This window comes from Moschus berezovskii, chromosome 18, assembly GCF_049115385.1.
Source record: "Moschus berezovskii isolate FMDL1 chromosome 18, NW_MosBer_1.0, whole genome shotgun sequence".
In the NCBI taxonomy this organism is placed as follows: domain Eukaryota; kingdom Metazoa; phylum Chordata; class Mammalia; order Artiodactyla; family Moschidae; genus Moschus; species Moschus berezovskii.
The window spans coordinates 5,716,287-5,735,019 of NC_142477.1; the positions used below are offsets into that span (position 1 = coordinate 5,716,287).

At 53.4% G+C, this 18,733-nt stretch overlaps 1 protein-coding gene across 1 annotated transcript in view; it reads left to right on the plus strand.

Moving 5' to 3' along the window:
* EXOC3 (exocyst complex component 3) overlaps nt 1-12,640 on the plus strand; it is a 31,583-nt gene extending 18,943 nt beyond the window's left edge. Inside the window, exons 4-13 of the mRNA XM_055422330.2 lie at nt 119-800; nt 2,902-3,019; nt 3,325-3,450; nt 5,761-5,861; nt 7,652-7,762; nt 7,854-8,004; nt 9,036-9,158; nt 11,134-11,295; nt 11,494-11,621; nt 11,985-12,640. Coding sequence (XP_055278305.1) covers nt 119-800; nt 2,902-3,019; nt 3,325-3,450; nt 5,761-5,861; nt 7,652-7,762; nt 7,854-8,004; nt 9,036-9,158; nt 11,134-11,295; nt 11,494-11,621; nt 11,985-12,156 — 1,874 coding nt within the window. The 3' untranslated portion in view covers nt 12,157-12,640. The remainder of the gene's footprint in view (nt 1-118; nt 801-2,901; nt 3,020-3,324; nt 3,451-5,760; nt 5,862-7,651; nt 7,763-7,853; nt 8,005-9,035; nt 9,159-11,133; nt 11,296-11,493; nt 11,622-11,984) is intronic.
* The last annotated feature ends 6,093 nt before the right edge of the window (nt 12,641-18,733 follow it).

An 18,733-nucleotide genomic window follows, 5' to 3' on the forward strand; every position in this document is an offset into this window, starting at 1 on the left:
TGCGTGTGGTGGTTGTCGAGTGGGGGCGGTTTCCTGGCTGCCCTTGCCCGCCGTCGGCCTGGCACCCCGTGCTGCCCCGCGTTGGTGTTTCATGGTGCCGTCTTTGCCTTCCCCCCAGTGCCCGAGATCGTGAGGGAGACACAGGACCTCATAGAGCACGGGGAGCTGCTGCAGGCTCACCGGAAGCTGATGGATCTGGAGTGCTCCCGGGATGGGCTGATGTACGAGCAGTACCGCATGGACAGTGGGAACACGCGTGACATGACGCTCATCCACAGCTACTTCGGGAGCACACAGGGGCTGTCCGACGAGCTGGCCAAGCAGCTGTGGATGGTGCTGCAGAGGGCGCTGGTCACCGTGCGCCGCGACCCCACCTTGCTCGTCTCTGTCGTCAGGATCATCGAAAGGGAAGAGAAGATTGACCGGCGCATACTTGACCGGAAAAAGCAAACTGGCTTCGTGCCTCCCGGGAGACCCAAGAACTGGAAGGAGAAGATGTTCACCATCCTGGACAGAACAGTGACCACTAGGATCGAGGGCACGCAGGCGGACACCAGGGAGTCGGACAAGATGTGGCTTGTGCGCCACCTGGAGATTATACGGAAGTACGTGCTGGACGACCTCATCGTCGCCAAGAACCTGCTGGCCCAGTGCTTCCCGCCACACTATGAGATCTTCCAGAGCCTGCTGCACACCTACCACCAGGCCCTGAGCGCGCGCATGCAGGACCTCGCGGAGGAGGCCCTGGAAGCGAACGAGATTGTCAGCCTGCTGACCTGGGTTTTGAACACTTACACCAGGTAACTCCCCCTCCACACCCGGCGTTTCCTGTTCCGTAGGCCGCTGGCAGTCTGCACGGCTGCTGGGTCCTTGGCCCAGGGCGGGCGCCTGGCACCCGCAGGCCTTGCCTCTGGCAGACGCGTCTCCTTCCTGGGCTGCCTGTGACCCAGGGTTGGGTCGTGCAAAGGCTCCTGTGCTTGAGGGGCTCTTGTGCCTGGACAGTGGTGAGCAGCTCAGCATTGCCTGTGCCCCGGGGTGACCGCAGGAGGTGTCGGCCATCTAACCCAGAGGCTCTGTGACCTGCCAGCTTCGTGGCTGCTGAAGGGGCCCCAGTCGCTCTCACGGGCTTTGACAACCCGAGTCTCGTTTCTTCTCCCTTGCGTGCACAGAGAATCAGCCATCCTTTTGCTCTTCGGCCTTGAGGTTTTATCACTCCATGAAGGGGCTGTGAGCCACTGTGTGCCAACATTATTTTGAGGTTGGACTTGAAGAACAAGGCGGTGGTGGAGTGTTCTCAGAGTGTTTAAGGTTAGCTAGTGAGAGGGAAGCACAGTTTACCCTAGCCTGTCTTGTCGCTAATGTGTAGAAATTGAACCTCTTGTTTTAGTAGTAAGGTTTGGGGATTTTTTTAAGTACTTTATTAATTGATAAATTTTAATTTTATTAATTAAAATTTAGTTAGTTTTAAATTTCAGTTGCTTTTGTTTGTTTGACTGTGCTGGGTCTTTGTTGTGTGCGAGCTTTCTCCAGGTGCAGCAGGTGGGGGCTTGTCTTTAGTTCAGACACACGGGCTTCTCACCATCGTGGCTCCTGCTGTTGCGGAGCACGGAGGCTAGGGGTGCGAGCTTCAGCAGTTGTGGCGTGCAGACTTAGTTGTTCCACGGCATGTGGCATCTTCCCAGATCAGGGGTTGAACCAGTGTCCCCTGCATTGCAAGGGAGATTCTTAACCACCATGGAAACCTGGTTTGGGGATTTCTTTGGTTTGTGTTTTGTTTGTTGTTTGGCAACTGCTTATAGTAAAGAACGTGTCCGTGTGTCCATTTCAGTACAGGAAAATGTGAAGAGAAAGAAAACGTCTGTTGGTTGTGGCTGATGCCCTTGCAGCAGCTGGGCTGGGCTGGGGCCTCCGAGCTCCCTGTGTGCCGGCTGCCCATCACAGCCATCCCCAGCACACAGGCCCGTGGGTCACTCCCGAGGAAGGCCTCTTACCGTTTCCTTCGCTCTGAGGGGACTGTGCCCAGGGTCAGTCGGCTGGCTGGTGGGGAGTAGGGCTTGAGTCTGGAGTCTGGGCCCCCGCCGTGCTCGAGCCGCCAGACTGCGGAGTGTGCACTGGTGTGGCCAGCGTGGGCTAGGTCTTACCTTGTTTCTCTCTTACCACGTGTTAAGCACTCTTCTGTCATAGGCGGCCTCCTGTTGCTCATCATGTTCTGTTGGGTTGGACTTTCTCAAGGGAAACGTTGGGCTGATTCCACAGTAGAAACATGTTCATGCAGAATTAAGGTTCTTGGGGCAGAAATAGTCTAGACCGTAAATGATCTTTGGCTGTTTGCAGAATGTCATGAGGTACTTTTTCACGCAGGAAGACCTGGGGTTCCTTACAGGTGTTGGATGCTGTTAATACCTAGGGTTGTCATTCTGGACCTGTGCTTAAGGAGTCATCAGAGCAGTCAGCCCTGGCCTTCTGGGAACCCAGCCTCATACCTTGCTTTCATATTTTTTTGTGAAAGCTCTTTCCCAGCACTCGGTCCACACTCCGGCCTCCTGGGCTGGAGTGCAGACGTCAGGTGGTGCCCACTCTGGGCCCCATCCTCTCACAGGAGCATCAGGGTTAGCACCCACGCCTCGCGTCTAAACCCAGGGCTCGTTCCTTGGCTCCCAGGGCCTCCTGCCTGTTGGGCCCTGCGCGTCCCCAGGGTGCCATAGGGGGCAGACGGACCTCCCCTCCAGCCTCGGGGCAGACGGGGTGGGAGGGGGCTGCCTCGCTCCAGTCCTGGAGCTGAGCGAGCCCCGGCCCGGGAGCAGCCCTGCCGAGGGGTTCCCGCCTCCCTGGTGGTCAGTCTGTCTCATCCTCCCGCCTCCCTGGTGGTCAGTCTGTCTGTCTCGCCCCTCTTTGATGCAGCATGGAGATGATGGGGAATGCGGAGTTGGCCCCCGAGGTGGACGTGGCCCTCCTGGAGCCTTTGCTCTCTGCAGACGTGGTCGCTGCGTTGCTTGACACCTACATGTCCACTCTGACCGTGAGTCGCAGTTGGTCCCACACGGAGCCGGGGCGGAGGGAGGGTGGCCCCTTCTGGACTGGTCAAAACCTGCTCCGCTGGAGGATGGACCTGTCTGTCCCCTGGGCTGAGACCGGCCGCCTGGATGCGTAGGGGGCCTGCCCGCCTCCAGCGCTGAGCCAGGAGCAGGAGGTGGGTGGGCGGGTCGGAGCGCCTCCCAATCCCTCGGGGTCCAGGGAGAGGGGCGGCAGGCAGGCTGCTCTGCAGCTGCTCCCCCGAGATGGGGTGTCGACTCCACGGCTGGCCCTGTCCTCCCTGTGGCTCAGTCCAACATCATTGCCTGGCTGCGGAAGGCCCTGGAGACGGACAGGAAGGACTGGGTGAAGGAGACGGAGCCCGAAGCCGACCAGGACGGCTACTATCAGACGACTCTGCCCGCCATCGTGTTCCAGGTGAGCGGCCGCGGGGCCTCTCACACACACACTCACACACTCACACACAAGGGGCCTCTCACACACACACACACACACACACACCCCCCACACCCCACCCCCCATGGGGCCTCAAGGGGCCTCTCACACGCACACACCACACCACTCCCCACCCACTGTGGGGCCTTGAGGGGCTTCACACATACATAGTTGCATGCTGACCTCAGGGAGAGCCTTTTTCCCTCCAGAGCTGGGGAGCCAGGGGTCAGGCCTGCCAAGTAGTTTTGCCCATGGTCGCAAAACCTTACATCTTCTGTGTTCCTAGTGGTTTTTTATTTCAAACTAGGAACTATTGGATTGGCCAAAAAGTTTTTCAACTTTTAAATAACACATTTTTCATTTTCACCAAGAACTTTATTAATCAAGGTATTCACTGTTCCACTACCTTCTGCCGTATATCCAGGCAACTTCATAATCCCATCTTCCCAGAAATTTTTATCTTTTTGAGCAAAGAGCTATTCCATTTCTTTTTATAGTCTTCCAGAGAACTGAAATTGTTTCCACTGAAAGAATTTTATACAGACTGAAATAAATGGCACTCTGAAGGTGCATTGTCTGGTGAACACAGCAGATGAATCAGAACTTCCCATCCAGGCTGTAACGCTTTTTGCCTGGTCATCAGAGGAACATGTGGGTTTATATTGTGCTGATGGAAGATGATGCATTTTCTGTTGACTAATTCCTGACACTTTTCATCGAGTGCTGCTTTCATTTGGTCTAATTGGGAGCAGTACTTGTTGGGATTGTTTGGTTTCCAGAAGGAGCTCATAATAGAAGACTCCCTTCCAGTCCCACCATATACACAACATTGCTTCTTTGGATGAAGACTGGCCTTTGGTTAGTGGTGGTTCATTCCGCTAGCCACAGGATCTCATCTGTTGCATATTATTGTGTAGGATCCACTTTTTACCATCTGTCACAATTCGTTTTAACAATGAAACGTTTTTGTTACATAGTATGTGGATATATAGTCAGGAAGGTTTTCTTCATTTGAATCACATGGCACCCAATCATCGAGGTGACGAACATAACCAGTCTGGTGCAAATGATTTTCAGTGCTTTATTTGGATATTTTGAATATGTTGGCTGTCTCCCATGTGGTAGAACATTGATTGTTCGCAGTTAATGTCTCGATATGATTGCTGTTAACTTCAGCTGGTCTGCCCCACTGTGGAGTGAGAAATCTCCAGCATGAAACTTCGCAAACCACTTCCTGTTCGATCCGTCACAACACCTTTGCCATATATCTGCACAAATCTTTTTGCCTTTCAATTGTGTTTTTACTTCTTTTGAAGTAGTAAAACATAAAATATGCCAAAAAATTACTTTTTTCTTCCATTTTCAGTGTTAAAATGGCTTCACAAAAATTCATGGATTTTTAAAAAAGAAGAAATGCACGTTGATCTGAAGCTGTCTGGATAGTCTAACAGAATTGTTTTGAATGAAATTAAAGGCAGCTAAGTGCTCTTAGAGCCATCTTATGGAAAAAACCAGACAAACGTTTTGGCCAACCCAGTAATTATATGCTATGTGTCTGGTGCTTACTTCCTGGCCAAGGTTCATCTTCAAAAACACTGCCTAGGCGAGTCTAATCTGATGTACTTTGGGGGAGTCCTGTGGGTTTTTAGGGTAATCGTGCGCTCTTACGGTCAGTCTGCTTTTTGACGCCTGCTGTGTCCTCGAGTGTGCTTGCCTGCCTCCTCCTGGCCTGTTCAGTCTCCTTTCAGAAGTTGCTGGCCATGCTCACACACTCTGCTGCTGAAACACGGAGCTGGGCCCTGGGTGGGCCCTGGGTGGACTTGTAGGTCCCTGGCGTGTTGGGCCCACCCTCTCCTTATTTGGACACTGACGTCCTGTGATGACAGGGGTATGCTCTGCCTTCTGGTCCTTCCCCACCTGTCCTCATCTGGTGCCCTTGCTCCAGGGTGTATTCTTCCAGTTCTTCATAAGGAACCCGCTTGCCAGGACCGGTCCCCATGTGACTTCAGCTACCCCGGCCCCCGGCCCCCATCTCCCGTGAGAACGTGTGTTTCCCCTGGAGAGGCCAACCTGTCTGTAGGTGATAGGAAATGGTTCACTGGGTTTTTTTTTTCAACCTGCTGAGAAAGTTTTGTGTGTTTTGTCGAATTAACTTTGTTATTTTTCAAGTGGCTTCATTTTTTTCTCTGAATTTCGATTGTCCTAACTACCAGTTAACTTCTGGGGGACTCATATGGGAAACTTGTATCCTCGTGACTTTATATCAAAGTTCATAAGTTCTCCAATTTTTAGATGTTCGAGCAGAACCTTCAAGTTGCTGCTCAGATAAGTGAAGATTTGAAAACAAAGGTACTAGATTTGTGTCTTCAGCAAATGAATTCTTTCTTAAGTAGGTATGTATTCTTACCAGTGTGCTAATTATAAAGTGTATTTTTTTTTTTTTTTTTAATGAAAAGCTAAACTGTGTTGATCTTAGTCTGGCTAGTATTAAAAAAGAATTTAAGGCTGGACTCATCATAGTCAGCTTCTTCTGTTATTTAGAACTCACACCCTGTCTTACTATCTGCCTTTTGCACAGGTGTACCCCCTTTGGTCCCGGGTGTGGGGGCCCTGAGTGGGGGGAGGGGGGCTGGAACTCCTGCCGGGGTAGAGCGGGGGGCCTCCTCCAGGCTGCCTTCCTGGTGTCCAGTTTCCTGGGGGGCTGGGGAGGCCACCTTCCTTCAGAAGAAAAGAAGGTACTCAAAGACCAGTAACTCACAGGGATGCCCCCACCTCTGAACTGTTCACGAAGGAAATTTTCAGACACAGGCAGAAGCAGAGTGACACAGGAGCTTCGCCCACTGCCCAGCTTCAGAACTGTCCGTTTAAAGTCACCCTGGGCCTCGTTTAGTTCCTCTCCCTGGGTTGTGCTGAAGTATGGTTGACTCGGAGCAAGATGCAGGCCCTGGAGGGCGGACCCCCGCTACAGCTGTGGGTCCACAGAGCACCTCCCAGGCGGCCATCCTGCCCGTGGATCCAAGTCTGCAGCTTCAGCCAGCCTTGGCTCCCGCTGGGCAGTGGGCACAGTGACTGAAAAAATGCACGTGGCTGTGAACCTGTGTGGTTCAAACCCACGTTCTTCAGGGGTCAGCCGTGCTTGAGTGTGGACACCAGACCCTGTGGCGTGGCTCACCTGCTTGCCTGCCCTGACCTCAGTGCCGTTGACTCGCACACGACAGCCACGAGCGGCCGCTGGCCCCCTGCGGCACCGTGCTGCGTTTGGGGTCCCCACTGGTGTCGGACCTGCCTGCTCACACAGTTGTAGATCCAGGCCAGGTCAGTGGACGGCCTGTTCCCTGGGCCCCTGGCCCGTGGAGACCACACACCCTCCTGTCCAGCACCCAGGGCTCTCCCACTGGGCCTCAGACTGCCGTCTGCCCCGGACCAGACACTGACTCTAAAGGCTGAGGCCCCTCTGTGTCTCCTCACTGCTGGGCCGGAACGCAGCAGGCCCGTGTCCTCCGCACTCCTGCCCCGGTACCCCGGTGGCCAACAACCCGGCCCTGCACAGAGTCCCCATTGGCCTCCACCTGTGAGAGTCGTGCCCTGAGTTGGGCGTCTTGTTGGGATTCTTCTGTGAAGTAGACATTCTCCTCGTCAGCCTAAGCTGTATGGTTAACTGAGCCATGCTTTGGGCAGAACAGTGGAGTTAATGCTGAATTACTCCCCTTTAATCACCAGTTTTCAGTTTGCTCCTTCCTGAAAACCCTCTGAAAATGCACACAGATGCGCAGGTGTGCTGTGTTCTGCTGCTGTGTCTGTCTGAAAATCTCCAGAAAACGTTCAGAAGGGAAGTGTGCGATCATCTCAGGTTCTGCTCCTGACATCTTAAAGTCTGATGGATTTTTAGTTTGACTTCTTTGGGGAAAGTTTCAGAAAAGGACATTTTATCTAACAGTTGATCATATTCCCAACACTACTGTATGAGTTTCTAGGCGAGTTACATGTCAGATAAAATAATACTTTCCTAGTTACAAACGTTTCAGAATATTTCTATAATCTATTTTAATTGATGAGCTACTGTTAGCGTGGGTCGCCCCCCCACCCCAGCCTTTCACTCTGAGCCCCCACTGAGGTACTAGTGACGGGACTTTCTGCTGGGCGTGGTGCCGGCTGCGCCGTGCTGACTGCGCCGTGTCCGCAGGTACAGGGAGGAGGCACAGCTGTACAGGGACGAGCACCTGCGGGACCGGCAGCACCCGCACTGCTACGTGCAGTACATGGTCGCCGTCGTCAACAACTGCCAGACCTTCAAGTGAGCCGCGCCGGCGGGCGGGCGGGGCAGGCGGCGGGCGGGCGGGGCGGCCGGGCCCGCGCCCGCCTCACGCACCCTGCGTCTCCTGCAGAGAATCCATAGTCAGTTTAAAAAGGAAGTATCTGAAGCACGAGGCGGAAGAAGGCGTGTCTCTGAGCCAGCCGAGCATGGATGGGGTTTTGGACACCATTGCCAAAGAGGGCTGCGGCAGCCTGCTGGAGGAAGTCTTCCTGGACCTGGAGGTGGGCGCCCTCTCCCCCACCCCGCACTGGGCCCTCCTAACACAGCATCGCATAGACACGCTTCCAGGAAGTGTCCGTCGGTTTCGGGATGGGAGCTGGTGGTGGTCACTGGCACGTTCTGGACTGAGCCGAGCACGGCGCGCAGTCAGGAGTGAGGCCCAGGCAGGTTACTTCAGAGGCATGCAGTGTGACAAGCACGCGAGTTTAGTTAGAAACATGGAAATGGCTCATGTTATGTAGGGGTGGCAGGAATGAGGATATACTGAAAAGCAGAGTCATGACGTCTTGGGTCCTGCAGGGAGGAGTGGGGCCGGATATTTCATGATGTCTGTCTCAAAAATGGTTAGAAAACAAACGAACTGTTTAAAAAGGCAACATAATAGAGAAACGGACAAAGGACATGAGTAATATTTCACAGGAGAGGGAGTAATCTACGTCCTGAGTAGGAGACAGAATGCCCAGTCTTACTGATCTTCTAAGAAAAGTAGATTAAAACGGTGTTTTTGTTGCTTACCGGGATGGCATGGATTAAGAACATTTCTACCACACAGTGATAGGGCTTGAGGAGAAAAAGAGACTCTTGTGTTCTCTGCAGTGCTGGAGATAGGTGCGGTTTGGGGGCAGTTGGTATGACTGTTGGAGGCAGCAGTCGTGAGGGTTGCAGTTGCTACCTTTTGACTGAGCAGTTCTGGTTTTGGGAATTTCACCTGCAGAAACATACAGATTCACCACAGCCTTCTTTGTCATTGAAAAATGAGGCATTTTAAATGTCCGTCAGAATTGAGGACGTGAGTTACAGAGCGTCCACTCGATAAACAGATGCAGTCAGTTCAGGTGAGACATTGACGTGCAGATGCCTCCGTCGGGTGTAGTGTAAGCCTCGTGTGGGTAGTGCGTGTGTGTGCAGAGCTCCTGCACGAGTGTGGCGGTTGTGATCACAGCATCAGGCAGGCGTGTGCAGGTGAGCTCTTGGCACCCCGCTCCCCATGACAGGCCCTCACGAGGGTGTTTTCTGTGGTTTCTGCTTCCAGCAACATCTCAATGAACTCATGACAAAGAAGTGGCTGTCAGGGTCAAACGCTGTAGACATCATCTGTGTCACTGTGGAAGACTATTTCAACGATTTTGCCAAAATTAAGAAGCCGTACAGAAAAGTAAGAGCATGGGGCCCCATGTGCTGTCAGTCCCCAGGCATCTCCTGTAGACTCTGGTGTCATTAGTGCTCAGGGTGAGAATGCAGGGCTGGTTTTATGTCCCAAGCAGGTTGGAAACACTGGTGTCTGAAGGTGAAGGGCGTGGAGGTGACGGGGCGTCCACCATGCTGCCCATGGCCACACCGGCATGGCTGCAGTCCCAGAGCCCCGTGGCGGCAGGGCCTGCTCAGCAGGGACCGTGCCAAGGGAGGGTGGGGCTCCGGCCACATCTCTGATGAGAGGCCGGGGAGTGGCAGTGCCTGCTGCACGTCTGTGGTCTTGGCCTGGCGGGTGGTGCTCAGCACAGGGCTCACTGGTCCCTCCAGGCCCCGTGAAACACCCCCGTCCCCATTCAGGGGTCAGACAGCCACTGGGGAAGCTCAGGGATAATCGTCAGGGCCTTGGGTGGTTTTGCCATTGTTGCTTTAAAATCAGGGTTTCTGTTTCTGCCTTACGGAAGCACGAGTGTTTCGATACAGGGAACTCAGACCCAGACACCTACAGGCGGGTCTCCAGGTCCTCTCAGGGCTCCGTGGAAACAGTTGTTGCATCTGTGAGCAGCATCACCCTGCGGTTTCCTGTCTTTTCCTCATGTTTTTGTATCTTCTTGTCTTGCTGCCCTGGCTGGGACCCCTAGGAAGGGGCATCTTTGCCCCTTGAAAGTTTAAATTCTGAAAGTTTTGAATTTGAAAGTTTAAATTCTAACTCTGCCATCAGAGATGCAGGGAGAACCTGGTGTTTTGGTTTTTTTTTTTTTTTTATTTAGGCTGCCCTGGGTCTTTACTATGGCTTGAGGGCTCTAGAGTGTGCACACTCAGTAGTTGCCTGTGTTTAGCTGCAGCATGTGGGATCTTAGTTCCCCGACCAAGAATCTAACCCAGGGCCCCTGTGCTGGGAGCGAGGAGTCTTAACCACTGGACCTTGAGGGGAGCCCGTACCCTGCTGGTCCTGTCTCAGTGTCGGGAGCTTCTGGTGGTTAGAGGGGTGACCATTTCATTCAGTTTCGAATTTCTTGTTGCATGTACAGTTTTTGGTTCCCGCTTTTATTTTTTTTTTGAACCTTCTGTACTTTGACAGTGACGTGTAAAGTCCTCAGCCTGGACTTGTGGCTCGCCCTCTCCTGTGGGATCATCTGCTCTGCTGAGAGCCTGGCCTTACCCAGGTCCCTGAGCGGCTGGGCACCATCTCGTTTTGTCTTGTTTGGGGCCCTTGGGGTACTCCTCACTTCATTGCAGGGAAGGAGCTTCCCAGCTTCCCTGGTGGAAGGGGCTTATGTCTCTTCTCGGGGCCCTGATGCTGTGTGTCATGTCAGCACTTCCGTGCTCACATGTTCACAGGTGACTGCCTGGGGTCGGTCTGTCTCTGAGGGTGGGCTCCGGAGAGAACCACGGCCTTCTCCAAAGTGCTCCCAGAGTCGTGCTGTCTGCAGAGAGCAGTGTTGAGGAGCCCTCTGAGCAGGGGTGTGATGTGGGAGGGGCCCAGCCCTCCCACCAGGCCCACACTCCCCCTGAGCTGAGAGGCTCAGAGGTGTGTGTAGGCCCGGCAGGGCGAGGAGACCAGCCCCAGTGCCCCCTGGGAGGCCCGCGAGCCCCCGCAGGGGTCTCAGTCAGGCAGGCCCAGCTGCTGCCCACCGCCTTGCCCCCACAGGAAGCACTCGGCAGCGGATTTGTGCCCAGAACATGTTGGGCGAGGCTGCAGGCAGGTGCCCCCGCGGGCGCTTTATTCTAGGATGGGCCTGAGCTGCAGGGCACCGGGAGGCGCCAGCTTCAGGCTGCAGCCCCGTGGCTGCCGCGCCTGCCCTTTTCCCAGGCGTGAAACACGGTGAACTTGCTGCCTTGTTAAATTCGAGTTTGTAAGAAAGCCTCAGAAGAGCTCAGTTTGTAGACACTGAAATCGTGTCACTGAGCTGGGAAGGCTGACCGCGCCCCGTCCGCAGCGGATGATCGCCGAGGCGCACCGGCGCGCGGTGCAGGAGTACCTGCGGGCCGTCATGCAGAAGCGCATCTCCTTCCGCAGCGCCGAGGAGCGCAAGGACGGCGCGGAGCGCATGGTGCGCGAGGCCGAGCAACTGCGCTTCCTCTTCCGCAAGCTGGCTTCCGTGAGTGCGCCGTCTCTTCCTGGGGGGACCCGCCCGCCGGGCGCTTAGTGTCCTCGTCCGTCGGAGGGCCCGGGCTGCCCCCCGCCGCCGCCTCAGCCCTCTCTGGGGAGCGAGTCCTGAGGGGTTGCCGTGAAAGAGGTGGGCGCGCTGGGCGGAGCCCCAGGTGCATTCACCGCTCAGCGCCCTACCGTGTCACAGGGTTTTGGGGAGGACATGGATAGCTACTGTGACACCATCGTCGCTGTCGCAGAGGTCATTAAGCTCACGGACCCTTCTCTGCTCTACCTGGAAGTCTCAACTCTGGTCAGCAAGTACCCGGACATCAGGTACCAGCAGAGTCTCCCCTGAAGTTGCTGGGGAGGGGGCGGGTCCCAGCTGTTAGGTGGGAGCCCCCTCGGTGGGGGGTGGCGGTGGGGTAGGGTGGGGGGAGTGTGGCAGCTCTGAGCTTCTGTGAGGACCCTGAGGCCTACAGATGGCGACCTGGGCAGAGCGTGCTTCAGAGACGACCGTGAGGGGCTTGAGTCACGGTGCCGGGCATCCCCAGGTGTGGTGTGCTGCGGGGGAAGGTAGCCAAGCAGACAGGTTTCTGGATGCTCATCCTGTGCTGTCTCCCGGCCCACCTGCGTGCTAGTGGGGAAGGGAGGGAGGGGCTCCCCTGCGGCTGCACCCTGACGCCCCCTCGCCCCCAGGGACGACCACATCGGGGCACTGCTGGCCATGCGGGGGGACGCCAGCCGGGACATGAAGCAGACCATCATCGAGACACTGGAGCAGGGCCCGGCCCAAGCCAGTCCCGACTACGTGCCCATTTTCAAGGATATTGTGGTTCCCAGCCTCAACGTGGCCAAGCTCCTCAAGTAGCCGGTGTGACCCCGGCCTCAGATGGTTGTGCGTCAGAAAGCAACCCAACACCCCCGCCCCGCCATGTGCACACTTCCCAATCTGTTGCTCAATAAAAACGCTGAACTGTTGTCAGGGACTTACTGCTTCTTGCCACCACCTCACCAGTGATGACCTTGCAGACCTGCCCAGAAGCCACCAGGTTTCAGATGCCTGAGCTCAAGGTCAGGCCTCCCGGGAGCAGACTTGCCAGCAGGCCATGCAGTGGGTGTGGCGGGTGAGCCTGCAGGCAGGTGGATGATGCCAGGAGCACCCGAGTTCCTCTTTTACACCAAGAGAATTACAGACTTGCACCTGAGGCACAGGGGGCCCTGGGCAGAGTCTCGACTCCAGCACTGCCCTGCTGGGCATGGCTCTTGGCGGCTGCACTCCTGGGCGGCTGCGGGACGGCTCCGGCGTTCGCCCCTTCTCCTTGCAGACTGTCCTGGGCGGCTGTGGGATGGCTCCGGCGTTGGCCCCTTCTTGCAGACTGTCTGGGCGGCTGCGGGACGGCTCCGGCGTTCGCCCCTTCTTGCAGACTGTCTGGGCGGCTGCGGGATGGCTCCGGCGTTCGCCCCTTCTCCTTGCAGACTGTCCTGGGCGGCTGCGGGACGGCTCCGGCGTTCGCCCCTTCTCCTTGCAGACTGTCTGGGCGGCTGCGGGACGGCTCCGGCGTTCGCCCCTTCTCCTTGCAGACTGTCTGGGCGGCTGCGGGACGGCTCCGGCGTTCGCCCCTTCTCCTTGCAGACTGTCTGGGCGGCTGTGGGACGGCTCCGGCGTTCGCCCCTCTCCTTGCAGACTGTCTGGGCGGCTGCGGGACGGCTCCGGCGTTCGCCCCTCTCCTTGCAGACTGTCCGGGCGGCTGCGGGACGGCTCCGGCGTTCGCCCCTTCTCCTTGCAGACTGTCTGGGCGGCTGCGGGACGGCTCCGGCGTTCGCCCCTCTCCTTGCAGACTGTCTGGGCGGCTGCGGGACGGCTCCGGCGTCGCCCCTTCTTGCAGACTCTGGGCGCTGGGCTGCTCTGCGGGCCCCATCCTTCCTCACCTGTCTAGGACCAGAGTGGACGCCACGCTGATTTCCTCCTCACGAGAGGCAGAAAATCCACATGCAGGGCTCTCTTTGGAGGCGTTACATGCAACCTTGGAGACGTGAGAGACGGTTGTCACTGCTGATCCTGGCGCAGAAGAGAGACGGTTGTCTCCCAGGCTTCCTGCCGACTGCTGTGTGCTAGCACATGCGTCAGTCCAGTCCAGTTCCTGCTTGACCAGACTGAGTGTTGAGGGTCCAGTTGTGCCTGGTTTCTGAATTAGTAAAGTTGAGTGTTAGCAGTCATTAGTTATTGCTCCTCATGAGAGTTAAAATACATTTGTTTTTCCACTTAATGAGAGAATTTTCACTCTGAGTTACTTCTTGAGTAAATACCCATGGTGACTGCAGATTGTGGCAATTGACCCAAATGACCGACCCTGTGGTGGCCACCACACACCTGTGCCGTGGTGGGCCCTGAGCTGAATGCCGGACACCACCACGTTCCGAGGGCCAGGATGTGCTGGGTGGCATGGTGGGGGCCACAGCAGAGGGCTGCTCCCGGTGGGCAGGTACGGTGTCCACACTGACGCCCAGGGAAGGGGCATCTCCAGGTCACTCAGTGCAAGGCCCACAGGCATCTGTGCTGAAAGCCGGCGTCTGCCCCTTGCTCAGGCCCCATGTGCCCGTTGGAGGAAGTGGGTTCAGCAGTGGGCAGCCTGGGCTTACGGTGGGAGCTGACTTTACAGACTCATCGACTCTCGGCATTGTTTGTAGAAACACTGCTGTTTAGTGGAAACATCTTCCAAGTCAGGAAATTTCTGACTCGGGTTTATTCAGCGGGTTTCCAAGACGCTGGGGAGAAGGGACTCCTGACTCCGTGTGCTTGTCACACTGCCTGGCACGCTGTCCCCGTGCACCAGCACCATGTGGTCCATGCTCCCCTGATGAGGACACTGAGGCAGAGCTGGAAGCGGGGGTGGGTTTCTTCCTACGCTGAGGACATCAGTCAGGGCTGGTGGGCAGCACGGGTGTCCAGCTGCCCTGAGGCCCTCCTGTGTGGGAAGAGGCTGTGGGTCCCTAAGCAGAAATGACTGTCCTGACAATGTGACGCCCAGTGAAGCCAGGGTTGTGGTGAGGCTTCTGCCAGCCCAGGACCACCAGAGGCTGCAGAGGCCGGAGGACTCACCTACGGGGTTCAGGGGGCGCAGCCCTGTTCTCCCGTCCTGATTGCCAACTCCAGCAATAAGTGCTGTGTTTCGGTGGGGGTGGGGGATGGGCAGCTGCAGGTAAAAGCCCCCTCTTGCTGGAGACTATGCTTTCCATCAGCATGGAAAGGACTGTAATTACTGAGTCCTCTTAGAATGTCTATGGCCTAGATTTTGACTTGCTGGGTTTTTTTAAAATTCTTTTTTATTGAAGGATAATTGCTTTACAGACTTTTGCTGTTTTCTGTCAAACCTCAACATGAATCAGCCTTAGGTACACATATATCCCCTCCCTTTTGAAACTCCCTCCCATCTCCCTCCCCAACCCACCCCTCTAGGTTGATACAGAGCCCCTGTTTGAGTTTCCTGAGCCGTAGAGCAAATTGCTAGCTTCTTTATACAATAAAATTTCAGTGGACTTCCCTGGTGGTCCAGTGGTTAGGAATCCACCTTCCAATGCAGGGGACGTGGGTTCAGTCCCTGGTCAGGGAAGTAAGCGACAGAGCAACTATACCCTTGCAGCAGCGAAAGATCCTGTGTGCCACAACTGGGACTCAGTGCAGGCGGAAATAAACGATTGCAATAAAGTTAGAAAATTCAACTATTAAAAGGTGTGTCTCTGACAGGGAGGCCTGGAGGATGACACTGGAGAAGACTGCCAGCCCCGGGCAGCTCCACCTGGGGGCTGGGATCCACTGGGACATTTAGAGCCAGGTCTACCCATAGTGGCCACAAGACTGGAAAAGGTCAGTCTTCATTCCAGTCCCAAAGAGGCAATGCCAAAGAATGCTCAAACTACCATACAATTGCATTCATCTCAGTTCAGTTCAGTTGCTCAGTCGTGTCCGACTCTCCGCGACCCCATGAATCACAGCACGCCAGGCCTCCCTGTCCATCACCAACTCCCGGAGTTCACTCAAACTCATGTCCACAGAGTCGGTGATGCCATCCAGCCATCTCATTCTCTGTCGTCCCCTTCTCCTCCCGCCCCCAACCTTTCCCAGCATCAGAGTTTTTTCCAGTGAGTCAACTCGTCGCATGAGGTGGCCAAAGTACTGCAGTTTCAGCTTTAGCATCAGTCCCTCCAATGAACACCCAGGATCGATCTCCCTTAGAATGGACTGGTTGGATCTCCTTGCAGTATAAGGGACTCTCAAGAGTCTTCTCCAACACCACAGTTCAAAAGCATCAATTCTTCGGCGATCAGCTTTCTTCACAGTCCAACTCTCACATCCATACATGACCACGGGAAAAACCATAGCCTTGACTAGACGCACCTTGGTTGGCAAAGTAATGTCTCTGCTTTTTAATATACTATCAAGGTTGGTCATAACTTTCCTTCCAAGGAGTAAGCGTCTTTTAATTTCATGGCTGCAATCAACATCTGCAGTGATTTTGGAGCCCCAAAAAATAAAGTCTGACACTCTTTCCACTGTTTTTCCATCTATTTGCCATGAAGTGATGGGACCAGATGCCATGATCTTTGTTTTCTGAATGTTGAGCTTCAAGCCAACCTTTTCACTCTCCTCTTTCACTTTCATCAAGAGGCTTTTGAGTTCCTCTTCACTTTCTGCCATAAGGGTAGTGTCATCTGCATATCTGAGGTTATTGATATTTCTCCCAGCAATCTTGATTGCAGCTTGTGCTTCTTCCAGCCCAGCGTTCCTCATGATGTACTCTGCATATAAGTTAAATAAGCAAAGTGACAATATACAGCCTTGACGTACTCCTTTTCCTATTTGGAACCAGTCTGTTGTTCCATGTCCAGTTCTGACTGTTGCTTCCTGACCTGCATACAGGTTCCTCAAGAGGCAGGTCAGGTGGTCTGGTATTCCCATCTCTTTCAGAATTTTCCACAGTTTATTGTGATCCACACAGTCAAAGGCTTTGGCATAGTCAATGAAGCAGAAATAGACGTTTTTCTGGAACTCTCAAGACCAGGAGCTGACTGTGGCTCAGATCATGAACTCCTTATTGCCAAATTCAGACTTAAATTGAAGAAAGTAGGGAAAACCACTAGACCATTCAGATATGACCTAAATCAAATCCCTTATGATTATACAGTGGAAGTGAGAAATAGATTTAAGGGACTAGATCTGATAGATAGAGTGCCTGATGAACTCTGGACGGAGGTTCGTGACATTGTACAGGAGACAGGGACCAAGACCATCCCCATGGAAAAGAAATGCAAAAAAGCAAAATGGCTGTCTGAGGAGGCCTTACAAATAGCTGTGAAAAGAAGAGAAGCGAAAAGCAAAGGAGAAAAGGAAAGATATAAGCATCTGAATGCAGAGTTCCAAAGAATAGCAAGGAGAGATAAGAAAGCCTTCCTCAGCGATCAATGCAAAGAAATAGAGGAAAACAACAGAATAGGAAAAACAAGAGATCTCTTCAAGAAAATTAGAGATTCCAAGGGAACATTTCATGCAAAGATGGGCTCGATAAAGGACAGAAATGGCATGGACCTAACAGAAGCAGAAGATATTAAGAAGAGGTGGCAAGAATACACAGAAGAACTGTACAAAAAAGATCTTCACGACCAAGATAATCACGATAACGTGATCACTGACCTAGAGCCAGACATCTTGGAATGTGAAGTCAAGTGGGCCTTAGAAAGCATCACTACGAAACAAAGCTAGTGGAGGTGATGGAATTCCAGTTGAGCTATTTCAAATCTTAAAAGATGATGCTGTGAAAGTGCTGCACTCAATATGCCAGCAAATTTGGAGAACTCAGCAGTGGCCACAGGACTGGAAGAGGTCAGTCTGCATTCCAATCCCAAAGAAAGGCAATGCCAAAGAATGCTCAAACTACTGCACAATTGCACTCATCTCACACTCTAGTAATGTCATGCTCAAAATTCTCCAAGCCAGGCTTCAGCAATATGTGAACCGTGAACTCCCAGATGTTCAAGCAGGTTTTAGAAAAGGCAGAGGCACCAGAGATCAAATTGCCAACATCTGCTGGATCATGGAGAAAGCAAGAGAGTTCCAGAAAAACATCTATTTCTGCTTCATTGACTGCCCACTCATCTCACACACTAGTAAAGTAATGCTCAAAATTCTCCAAGCCAGGGTTCAACAGTACATGCACCATGAACTCCCAGATGTTCAAGCTGAATTTAGACAGAGGAACCAGAGATCAAATTTGCACTATTCACTGAATCATTGAAAAACCAAGAGAGTTCCAGAAAAACATCTGCTTTATTGACTATGCCAAAGCCTTTGACTGTGTGGATCACAACAAACTGGAAAATTCTTCAAGAGATGGGAATACCAGACCTCCTTACCTGTCTCCTGAGAAATCTGTACGCAGGTCAAGAAATAACAGAACCAGACTTGGAACAACAGATTGGTTCCAAATCGGGAAAGGAGTACATCAAAACTGTATATTGTCACCCTGCTTGTTTAACTTACATGCAGAGTACATCATGTGAAATGCTGGGCTGGATGAAACACAAGCTGGAATCAAGATTGCCAGGAGAAATATCAATAACCTCAGATATGCAGATGACACCACCCTTATGGTAGAAAGTGAAGAAGAACTAAAGAGCCTCTTGATGAAAGTGAAAGAGGAGAGTGAAAAAAGCTGGCTTAAAACTCAACATTCAGAAAACTAAGATCATGGCATCTGGTCCCATCAGTTTATGGCAAATAGATGGGGAAACAATGGAAACAGTGACAGACTTTATTTTCTTGGGCTCCAAAATCACTGCAGATGGTGACTTCAGCCATGAAATTAAAAGATGCTTGCTCCTTGGAAGAAAAGCTATTACCAACCTAGACAGCATATTAAAAAACAGAAACATTACTTTGCCAACAAAGGTTCATCCAGTCAAAGCTATGGTTTTTCCAGTGGTCACGTATGGATGTGAGAGTTGGACTGTAAAGAAAGCTGAACGCTGAAGAATTGATGCTTTTGAACTGTGTGGTGTTGGATAAGACTCTTGAGAGTCCCTTGGATTCCAAGGTGATCCAACCAGTCCATTCTAAAGGAAATCCGTCCTGAATATTCATTGGAAGGACTGATGCTGAGGCTGAAACTCCAATACTTCTCCAATACTTTGGCCACCTGATGGGAAGGGCTGACTCCTTGGAAAAGACCCTGATGCTGGGAAAGACTGAAGGCGGGGGAACAACGGGACGACAGAGAATGAGATGGCTGGATGGCATCACCGACTCGATGGACATGAGTTTGAGCAAACTCCGTGAGCTGGTGATGGACAGGGAGGCCTGGCGTGCTGCAGTCCATGGGGTCGCAAAGAGTCCAACATGACTGAGCGATTGAACTGCACTGCCCACACTAGGGTCTTTCCCAGCAGCCTTG